The 11,514-nt window shown below is 30.2% G+C and overlaps 1 protein-coding gene and 2 long non-coding RNA genes across 4 annotated transcripts; 1 reads left to right on the top strand and 2 right to left on the bottom strand.

The window, feature by feature from the left end:
• Positions 1-439: 439 nt before the first annotated feature.
• On the bottom strand, positions 440-1,456 carry LOC108337745 (uncharacterized). Its single transcript, XR_001832935.2, has 3 exons — positions 1,215-1,456; positions 938-990; positions 440-856 (listed from the first exon to the last, which is right to left on the bottom strand). It is a non-coding gene; the product is annotated as an uncharacterized LOC108337745 (long non-coding RNA).
• Positions 1,457-4,604: 3,148 nt separating this feature from the next.
• Positions 4,605-6,731, bottom strand: LOC128197934 (uncharacterized). 2 transcript variants are annotated; one of them, XR_008250677.1, is made up of 6 exons: positions 6,054-6,731; positions 5,689-5,765; positions 5,548-5,617; positions 5,386-5,449; positions 4,931-5,206; positions 4,605-4,826 (listed from the first exon to the last, which is right to left on the bottom strand). It is a non-coding gene; the product is annotated as an uncharacterized LOC128197934 (long non-coding RNA). The 2 variants fall into 2 exon arrangements; XR_008250678.1 differs by having other exon boundaries at positions 6,508-6,731.
• Positions 6,732-9,201: 2,470 nt separating this feature from the next.
• Positions 9,202-10,781, top strand: LOC108337603 (guanine nucleotide-binding protein subunit gamma 2). Its single transcript, XM_017574161.2, has 4 exons — positions 9,202-9,625; positions 9,791-9,843; positions 9,944-9,988; positions 10,471-10,781. Exons 1-4 carry the CDS (start codon positions 9,434-9,436, stop codon positions 10,550-10,552), a joined length of 372 nt encoding a protein of 123 aa, XP_017429650.1. The 5' UTR covers positions 9,202-9,433; the 3' UTR covers positions 10,553-10,781.
• The last annotated feature ends 733 nt before the right edge of the window (positions 10,782-11,514 follow it).

The raw sequence follows: 11,514 nt of genomic DNA, 5'->3' as shown, positions 1-11,514 counted from the left end.
TGAGTTTCATGTCCACACACCATTAATTTGAAGAACCTTGGTTTATGATGAAATAAACATACACCCAAACTCACAAAATCAACTTGAAAAACAAAATAATCTTGCACCAGCTCTTGGGACCATAGTTTAAATAATTGGGGACTTGTGTTGTAACTTTTGCACAGAGAGGTACACTGACTCGTATATAAGTGTTTCCAACTTCAAAAATTCATTGTGATGTCCATACAAACTTAATTTCAACAAGGTTATTCTATCATGAACAAAAACATAGGCTCTAGGTCATAAAATGAACTTTAAAAATAATTTCCAAACTTCACAAAATCATTAAATCTGTCAATATAATACAAAAATTTGATATAACAGACCTCCTTATTTGGTTACCCAACAAACTTCAATTAACTAGGTACCAAATTCAATCATTGTGGCAAACACAGAACATAAAACTAATCTCATTCAACCAATTTTAGACAATCAAATTAAATTCAAAATAATGTCAAACAACAATTCTTTGTACATGAAAATATTAAGTAATAATTACATTTCCTATGGTACTTGAACAAAGTCATCTCAAATTCTAAAACATTTCCTATTCTTTGTGCATCAAAACATTTCCCATTCTACTACTCATTGTTTTCTTCCTACATCTACGGTGAATGGAGTTCTAGTCGTCCGGCTCTTGAACCGTCTTCGCGGTCCACCCTTCATTTGATCATACATAGTGTTTTGCTTCATTTGAACGTCACCTTCAAACCCTAGGCTTTGGTGGTCATCTTGTTGAACCGACGTACTTTGACATGGATCTTCACTTCCACAAAGCACCTATCAACTTCGTCTTGCACCATTGTCTAAAGACTAACTACATACAAAAATATGGTTTCTATTTAAATCCATCAAAAACTTCAATTTTTTGAAATATAATATAACCAACCCCACATACCTTCTTCCTACAAACTTCACTCTATTGACCAACTTCCTCAATTGCAATAGTACCTACAAAAAAACCCAACAATAACCCAAAAAATTAAACTTTCCACCCAAAAAGCACAACAACCCCAAAATGAACAACAAAAGTTCAAACCACCGAACAAGAACACCCAAAAACAACACTAAACACCCACAAAAAACAAGAACCACTAAATGGTAATTTATTTTTTTGAAAATAACGCAAACCCACCGAACAAGTTGAAAGGATTAGCCAAAGGAACAACGCTAACCTTCAAAAACCACGTCAATGGTGGTTTCCACGTTCGTTGGTGGTTCGAAACGGCGAAGCGACAACGGACAAGGCTCCGGTGAACGACGGCGGCTCCGATGAACGATGCAAAGTCTGTCAACGGCAAGTTCTGCTCCGACGACGCTTGCGGGTGGGAGGGAGTTCTCTATGTGGTTCTCTCTTGTGGGTGGGCGAAAATGAGGTTCTATTTTTTCAAACCCCAAAATGAAGCCACGAAATCAAATCCCCTACATCCCTTGCATTTCCATGTCATTTTCGTTTTTTAATTGCTTTTCCACATGATCCAATAAGACCATGACACGTAGCAGAGTAAAAAATTTGTCAAAAAACGATGTCAAAATATCATTATCCCTTATTTAATATATAATTTTTTAAGTGATCTGATGTTTGTTTCAACTAACATATATTTAAGAGTAGTAACATAGGAAGATCTTGTTTAGTTAGACAAAATTAGTCAAGAAAGATAGGTTTAATTATGATAAATGTTTAAATAAAATGAATTTTAAGATAATTTTTGCAAATAATTTTTTTTATTTTGTTTATATTTTGTTTAATTTATCTCTATTTAGCGTGTAGTTTTAATCATAAAAAAAAAGGTTTTTCAAAATTTTTATCCAATTGACCAAAGTCAATCTAACTCATTTAATGGGCTAAGTTGGATTGAATTTAACATAAAAATGTAGAAACCCAACATAACCAACTCGTCATATTTTTAGTAGGTTAGGTAACGTCTTACCCAACTAAATCTACAAACACCCTTACTATGTAAATCTATTTTAACTATAAATACGTTAAGAAAACCATCGAAAATTTAATTTAGAGATAAAGAATAGAGGTGATAATTTGAAATAGATGAATAATTAAGAAAATTCAATATATAAATAAATTAATAAGAATTATAATTTAAGATATATAATTGACAGATATTTTATGTGTGTTGTGTACATTGTACATTCCAAGCGAGGGAGGTTGAGAAATTGAGTTTAAAAATCTCCTTTTTCAAATTATGTATCATAGTTTATAATTATATATAACCTAGTGAAAATACAAGTGTTTTTGTGTGTTGGTTCATGATTTTTTTAAGTACTAAACATATGATTAAAAAAGAAAAATAATAATAACTTTTATTAATCTTTTTTTAATCAAAATGTTATCAATTACATAAGTCCATATTCCTTTCTTAGTATAGATTATTTATAATATAAAAACAAATAATCTTTCAATTGTGTCTGACTTATTTGAATCCTTGTTCAAGTTATAAAATTACAATAAACATATTTTTAAAATTGAATTGAGTGATTGAATGAGAAAGACCTTCTTCTTGTGATGGTTCCTGCTGTGGTTCAATTAATAATTGTTAAATTGGAAAATATTTAAGTCAGAAACATAATCTCTTTACTATTTGATTAGTGTTTTTGGTTTATAAAATAAAATTATTGGAACGAACAATCATTTATTTTCGAGTGTGGCTTTTATGATTCAATGATTGAGTTTGTATTGATTTTTTTTTTTCATTGAAAGATTAAATAGATGGAAATAACTTGAATGTACTTTTTGTTCCTAAGATAATAAATTCAAGAACTGAGGGAGAATGAACAAAGAATGGTGTTTGTTCCCAATCAAACTCTATTATTAGAATTTTATTGTTAATATAATAATTTATTTAAGGTGAACAAAGGTTAATCAAATTAGTATAAAATAGGTTTATATTTTGTAATTATGTAGCCTTTCAAGTTCGTTGTCATGACGAAAAATGTTAGAGAAGGCGTTTTTAAATTTTAAGATTTCTCATTATATTGTAAATTTTCCGAACCCAATTCAACTTTTTTTAAAATTGAAAAATAGTAATTTATAGTGATGCAAGTGATATTTTTAGCAAAGTCTAATTATATAAAAACAGTCTAAAATATGAAAATATTAGAATGAAAGGTTTTCAGGTAGGTGGAATGAAAATAGAACAAAAATTTAGGAGAAAATTTTAGTTTTTTATCAATGTTAGAAACTGTCAAAAAGCGTCGGGCCAACCTGGTCCACTACGGGTTTGAACCGGGTTCCGTTTGAAAAAATTGTATTTTTTTTATGTGGTTCAGATTTCAACCCGACTCATTTAAACCTGGCTCATGCGAGTTGAACCCGTGGTGGGTTGGGTTGGCTCACCAACCCATCTACCTAATTTTATTTTATTAAAATTTAATTTTAATTTTATAAAAAAATATTTATTATTTTGTTTTTGCTTGAAAAAATTATTTAAGTTTCTTATTTTAAAAATTAATTAAACACCCAGGGAGTGAAATTTGTTTAGATTTGAATTATAGAAAATTTGTAATTTTTTTTTATTTAAAAAAATTATAATTAAGTGAACCAGTGAGCCAACCCGTGGTGGGTCGGACCGGATTCGAAATTTTCTAACTCACTAATAAATGAGCCGAGTTGGATTGGCTCACAAGGTAACCAACCCATGGTGGACCGGGTCGAGTCGGGTCGGATGACCCGTTTTGACCGCTCCAATCAATGTCATGGTAACTCATATTTAGGAAGGAATGATGCTTATTTGAATAAAAAAGATTTTATAGTTTTTTATAATATTAAATTTGACATTAAAATAAAAGGAGTATGCTTTAGCACTTCAAGATAAATTATACAGAGTATTTATTACGGTTTGTTTGGTAATTATATTTATAGTTTAAAAATGGTGATTGATCCATCAATTATATATTAAATATCAATTTTTACATGGAGAAAGATCGGAAACGTTTTTGTAACCTGTGCTTATATTCAAAAAGGGAAGAAATGTTAATTTTGCAAGTTAAAGAAGAAAATTTACATCTCAAACAAGCACCTGTCTCGTATAATCTTATTAGAATCAAGTTATGGGTGAAAATGATTAGTGGAAAAATGACATTTTATGACATACAAAAATGATATATTATGACATAGTTATTGGAGACATAGTTTTGGATGTTATAGTAAGTCTGCACATTTTATAACGTAGCAAAAATTTACGTGATAATAACTTGAACATATTATAAATTAGTTTATGAAATCAATCATAAGATGCGCAGTTTATTATGACAAATTTTTATTTATCCATTATAATATGACGAAAGATATTATGACATAGATGCGTTGATACGTTATAATATATGATGTATTATGACGTACATTGTTTAGTACGTCATAATATATGTTTTTCTAAAAAAAATTGATTATTAGAATTAATATCCAATGAAATTATAATCATATTCCTATATTATCATCTCATCCAATCAATTTACAATCAATATAACTTCAAATGAAAAAATTTAATGAAATTAATAAAATAGAATTCATTTCAAACATTAAATTGTTTAATAATATTTAATGCATCGTATACAACTTCCAATGCCATACACTTCCATACATTCAGTGATTACAGGCTTTGTAATTTGTCTAGCACATGACATCGGAAAACATTCAAGAGATTGTTGCAGGATGCGATTTCCATCTTTTTCAGTTTACAAAACGAATTTTGAGGGAGTAGGGCTGGCCATATTGCCTTCAAATTATCCATCTGAGAAATCACATATGTCTCCAGGTTGGGGAAAATTGGAACCTATATCATAAAGTTAATAACATGCTTCAGGCTTCACAATTGAATGCTAAGAATAAGTCAAGAACTAACCTAAAGAAAAACTTGAACCAATTTGAAATGCTCACCAGTTCTGTTTGAGTGGATTTTCTAAAATGATGAATGTGACCCAAGTTTTCATCCGGCTCAAATATCTTTTCTACGAATTTGCACGAACTAAGTAAAAGATGTTGAAGCTTGACAAGTTTTACAGCCACAGGGTATGAGAAAATATATGCCAACCGTTCACATCCATCTACTGTCAAAGAGGTCAAGTTTTCAAAGTAAGAATGATGGTGATTAATCCATATCATCTGGATATTGATTAAATACAGCTTCAGGGTCTCCAGGTTCGGAAATTCAACCTGCAAAGGTTATATATACCAGTTAGATTATCATTATAAAAGTGATCGACATTCTTTGTTCCATTAAAAAATTCATATATGTTCTTTTATTAGCACTGCTCCTCTCTTCAAAGTTAATGGTATCTTTATTCATTGCGTTCTGCGGACTTTATTCTGTCAAAAAATGTCCAGCATCTAACCTCCTAAAATTGAAACTCCCTCATGTACATTCTGGAAACTGATGCACCACATTTCAGCACCATCCTGTTTAAGCAGAAGGCACCTCAGCATATAAGCAACATATAATTTCAAACAACAACTTCCTTACTCAAATGTATGAGTTATTTAACAGACATACTTACACGATAACCATTATGCATAAGGTACTGCTCTGGTTTTAAAATCATTGAAGCTCCACCCTCAAAATTTAAACTGAGTAAAGGGAAAATGTCACCTATACTGTAAAACAGAAACTTTAATGAGTTATGGAAAATCCTAATGACCTGGTTGTGACCAGATAACACTGGCTTCCTTTGGAATTAGTTTGCTGAGCAGATTGTGACACGGCGGTAGTAGTTATCTACACAATCGTTTAGAATTTCAAGATCAATATATGTTATAGATAAGGTAAAAAAGTATTCCTTATAATGTAGGGTAAGTAAATAAAAGGAAAAATTTATTCACCTCCTTGAAAACCCCATCTTAATAATACTAATATAATATAGAAAAGAGTGTGAACCTTAATAAGATGTTTAATTGGTGGGGGTTATCCAAAATGTTTCAAAACAAGTATTACAATTTAACCTTTTAAATGCTACGAGATAGTGTAATATCTAAACCTACTTAAATACTTTTAAACAAGTATTACAATGTTTTGAAGATCTCTGCTGAGTTATGGAAATGTAAATCCTGAAACCACCAAGCTCCAATTCAGTCATTATTACCAGCACGCCAACACATAGACTATCTCTTACCACACCACATCAGAGAATGATGAACGAGACTACACAAAATATCACACCAAAGAATGATGAACGAGTGATGACTCCTAGTCGAGGCGAATCGACATGAATCCATGATTCCGATGTAAAATCGAGTCGACGAACAAGGACACAACGAAAGACGGTGAAATCAAAGGCGAACCCTAGATTCGAAGGTTTGTTCGAAGGAGATTCTAGGGTTCGAGGTAGGAAGGGATTTAATCGGTGGAAAAGGTTGGAACGAAGATTTAATCGGTGTAAATAGATAGAAACCGATCTCAATCGGTGAAAAATGAAGGAAAAAACAAAACAATCGGTCAAAAGGTGAGAGATAAGGAAAACCTAGCGGAAGATGAGGTTTGGTGTTTGAGGCGACGCTCGAGGCAGCCAAGAAAATGTAGTTCGGTGAGGAGCGAACGCGAAATCGAGAGTGCTTCGAATGAGATTAGGTTTTGGTGTCCTGATTCTCTCCAAGGGTAGAGAGCATGAAGATGTGGTTCGGTGATGGTGAGGGAGGAGTGTTCTTGGAGGACCGCGCGATTTAGAGAGAAAGAAAGGAACCAGAGTGAGAGGGAACGAGAAATGTGAAAAATTAGAGAGGCAGAGAGATATTATGACTGATTTCTAAAACTCAGTCATAATACATCAAGAAATTTCCACATAGGTGTTCATATCTACGTAATAATAGACTTTGAACTTATTTACAAGTTTGCCACCGCGTTTCATATTATAACTGATATACAAAATTACATTGTAATATGTCTTAAACTTATTTACAAGTTTGTCATCACTTTTTATATTATGACTGATGTACAAAACTACGTTATAATATCTCTTACTTTTATTACGATTTCTGCCACCGGTCAACCTATTATGATGGATAATTTTTATCCGTCATAATAGGTCGTCATAGAAAGATATTTTTTTACTAGTGAATGGAAGAAGACTCCATGACCTTAAGAGGTGGTGTAGTGCACTATGATGTTTGGTGGTTAAAAAAGAAGTTAGACCAACTCTAAGATGAAAATGACTAGAAAGATCTCGTGAGATGCTTTAGTCTTGATCTAAGATGAGTAGTATGGCCACAGATGGACAACATAACATTATTCAACAACAAAGATGATTACATGAGAGGAGACATTTCTGTTTATAGACTAAGTGTGTCTCCTAAAAACTCTAAAAACCAAAACTTGCATGTCTTGTCTTCCAAACAACCTTTGGCCGAAAAAGTGACCCTCTATGGAGTGGACAAGTGTCCATAAATCCTCTTCAATGAGGGAAGAACATGTGACCACTAACTTTTAGAAATTCTTTTCATTCATAGAGTGTCATGTAGCCACTATTAAAGCTAAATCCTCTTCAATGAAAGCATGACCCATCATACATACTTTACACATGGTTTGAACGACTAGCTTAAGGAAAAACACTACACTAATTAGGCACCTATACTAGTTGACCGAAATACATGACCTAAATTACTCTTCAATCTCCATGATGGCCTAAGTGAAGAAGAGTTTGACTTCACTTTTAAATGATGACTCTTCTTACAAAAGCTTAATCATGCTTCTTGTGATAAGACCCTTGACTAGGAGTTTGTCATCAGTTTTTATCATCTCATTATAACCCATATTTAGGAAGGAATGATGCTCATTTTGAATGAAAAAAGATTTTATAATTTTTTATGATTAAAAATTTGACATTAAAATTAAAGTGGTGTGCTTAGCACTTTAAGATAAATTATACAAAAAATATTTGCTATTGTTTATTTGGTAATTAAATTTATAGCTCAAAAATGGTGGTCGATCCATTAATTACATGTCAAATATGAAATTTTACATGGAGAATGATTGAAGACACTTTTGTAGAATAACCTATAACTATATTCAATAGAAGAAGTGGTAATTTTCTAAGTTAAAGAAAAAAAATTACGTCTCAAACAAACACCACATGTTTCCTATAATCTTATAGAATCCTATTTTATAAAAAATGATTTCACGAATGTAATTAATAAACATCATTTTAAGATTTTTTTTCTTTTTTAAAAAAGTATTAAAAGGTAAATTTTAAAAAACTTACATAAAAATATTGAAGATGACATAATTTTAATATTGAAGATTTTTTAAGTTGAAATCATGAAAAATAACACAACTTTAGTTTAATACATTTTAAATTCAAATTGTGTTAGAAAACAACAAGACTTTAGTTCAATTTTAATAGAAATCATGTTAGAGTAACACAATTTCAGTTAACTACGTTTTAAACTGAAGTTGTGTTAAGATGATACAACTTTAATTCAGTTTAGATAAAAATAATATAAAACAAAATTTCAATTTAAAATGTTCTAAATTAAAATATTTCAAATTAATACTGTATTAATTTTAAAAATACTGTAAAATAAACTCATACTAAAAGAGAGCATCAAATCATCTAAATAACAGCAACTACTCAGATAAAATTTATTGTTACATATTGGTAGACTATTTATAACACACTGAAGATGAGACAATTACTATTCATTGTCATAATAGTCTTGCAATTAAAGTCTCAAAACTAAGTATATAAAGATTTGTTTTTACTTTTTAACAATAATTGCAACACTATGAAACAATCAGGTAACATGATGTCAAAACAATTAAAATTAAACTACTTTTCAGGGACTGTCCCAAAACCCATTTTCATTTCAGTTTCAGTAATGTTAACATTTTCATAGGATCATTGTGATATGTAATGTAAGAGAACAAAGTTTACTGAATTGAGAAATTCCAACAAAGTCAATAACAGAGTTGACAAAATAAATGAAAATACAACAAACTGTGTCAAGTTTTTCTCTTTCCACACATGGCATTGCTTGCAGTGTTGTCCACTGTCCCAATCTCACAATTAAAAACAATACACACACACATACATATATATATATATATATATATATATATATATATATATATATATATATATATATATATATATATATATATATATATATATATATATATATATATATATATTTTGTACTCATTATTTTCCCCACTAACCCACCAATCTGGTATGAACAGTAGCACCACTTTTTCTCACTGCAATTAGAGAAACCTAATTCTGAAAATCCAAATATGACCTGTCATCAGACCCACCCCCTTTTGCATCTATCATTTGGATATTTAATCCCTTTGGTCCAAACCTCATTTTCAAGTCATCTTCCAACCTCCCTCCTTATTTGACCCAAAAAAATCCTTTCTTTTTCTTTCTGTCTTTTTGAACTGCTTTCAGATATATGGCCATGGATGAACAGCAATCATCAGAGGTATTGCCATCAGAAAATGGAAGAGAATTGTCAGAGAATTACAGAGAAGAGGGCTCTCATCACCCTCAATCAGGAACCACCTCTTCCCCTGGTGGCTTCATTGGGAAACATAGGTTGCAAGCAGCCCTAACCCATCTCAATAACCAAATTTCCATTTTGCAGGTCAAATCAACCCTTTTTATCTTTTCCTACTTTTTCTCTCAATTTCATCATCCCTTTTGTTCTGTTCAACAATCTGCATAAAGTTTTCTCATTTCATCTTAACTTGGAAGAAGAAGAACAACTTGATACTGAACTGTGATGATTATGATGATTATAATGATGCAGGAAGAATTGGAAAAGGTTGAAACATTTGGTGAATCCTCCACCGTTTGCAAGGAGTAAGCAAAACCATATTATATTATGTTATATTACATATCAGAAACAATACAGTGTTTTGTTTTAATCATTGACCCTCTTTCATCCATTGTGGTATAACAGTTTAATTTCAAGCGTTGAATCTACTCCAGATCCTCTCCTTCCATGGTAAGAACTTACTCATCTTGATGCTCATCACAGTACCTTAAACCTTCGGCTGATGAAAATTTAAGTCTTCTTTTTATGTGACAGCAGAAGCTTGTATTATAGAATGAAGAATGATAATAACACACCTTTTAATACACTTTTTCTAACCGAGTTATATGATTGATTAAAACTTATTGATAGTGATAAATTTAAGAAAAAATCATTATGAAATTCACCAAAATCTGAGAATTTTCATAAAGTTGAACCAGTAATGATAAGTGTATGTAAAACAGTGTTCTCATGTAGAATCATACATAATTGTAATGAAGAAAACAACAAGAACAGCAGTTATGGTATGGTATCTGGTGTAGGATGTTTCTTCTTTTTAAGGATCCAATGTTGCGTTGTTTGTGTATTTTAATGAAAAAAAGAAAGCATATGTTATAATATTATTAGCCAATAGATGAAAGGGTATGAACTGATGAGATGTAAAAATTTTGCAGCACTAAAGGATCAGTTGATGCTGCTTGGGATCGATGGTTCGGATCTACCCACCATTTTCGAAATCACAAACGTTGGATTTAGATATTTGTTTTGTTTTCTATTTATATATTTTATTTTTTCTTATAAAATATGAACACAATTTAATATATTTTCCAGCCATTGATGAGGGAGATTGTAATGTTCCACACTCATGAATGAATCACATCTTCTTTAAGCGTTTAAGGCTTTGTTTGTTTGTTTTTTTTTTAGAAAAAGAAGAACATAATGATAAAGGTGAATGGAAATTTCTTCTTTGGTGTTTTATATGTTATTTCATGCTACTTCTGTTTTGCTTCTTATTATGTCATATTTTTATTTGTTAAGCTTATATAATTTCTTGTCTGAAGTTTATGTAGTAATTTAATATAGTAATTTCTTTATTTAGTAAGTTTAAATTTTTGAAGTGAAATACAATATTTGACAAGAAAATTAGAAAGATATTGATTGAAATTTAAGAATTTTATAAGATATTTCAAATACATTTGAAATTTATTTAAGAGAAAGGAAAAAAAATTGCAATTTCATAATTAATCACTTCTTTATATATATAAACTAAATTGTGAAATATTATTTAAATTTGGTTAAAAGAAAAATTCAATTAATTTATCTAATATATATATATATATATATATTAATTACTTTATTAACATAAAATATTTAAAAAAATAGAGAGAATTCAATTTCTAACAATTTGAGTATCTCCCATTTCAATTAGACGATTCTTGTCGAAATAGAATGTTAGAGTTTCACGAATTCTGCAATTATGCTTTTAATACAACTTTAATTGTATATTTAGTCGTTTAATTTCATAAAATTAATTAATTTGATTAACTGTATGTCATCTAGTTGTTAATATGTTATTTAATTGTTAATAAAGAATGCCATATCAATGATAACCACATTTAAAAAAAAAAAAACTGGACCAGTCAAAATGCACCAATTTAATATTTAACGGTTGAACGGAATCAATGCAATATTAATAAAATTATTATAGAGAGTTAAAA

Source organism: Vigna angularis, chromosome 7 (genome assembly GCF_016808095.1).
Source record: "Vigna angularis cultivar LongXiaoDou No.4 chromosome 7, ASM1680809v1, whole genome shotgun sequence".
NCBI lineage: Eukaryota > Viridiplantae > Streptophyta > Magnoliopsida > Fabales > Fabaceae > Vigna > Vigna angularis.
The sequence above is the reverse complement of the archived record's forward strand: the minus strand, read 5'-3'. Positions and strand labels throughout refer to the sequence as shown.

Bases quoted from the DNA above. Each gene is read 5' to 3' on its own strand.
- LOC108337603 (XM_017574161.2), top strand. From the start codon at position 9,434: ATGGCCATGGATGAACAGCAATCATCAGAGGTATTGCCATCAGAAAAT. The intron at 9,626-9,790 runs GTCAAATCAACC...ATAATGATGCAG, and splicing joins ACCAAATTTCCATTTTGCAG to GAAGAATTGGAAAAGGTTGA. The intron at 9,989-10,470 runs GTAAGAACTTAC...AAAATTTTGCAG, and splicing joins CCAGATCCTCTCCTTCCATG to CACTAAAGGATCAGTTGATG.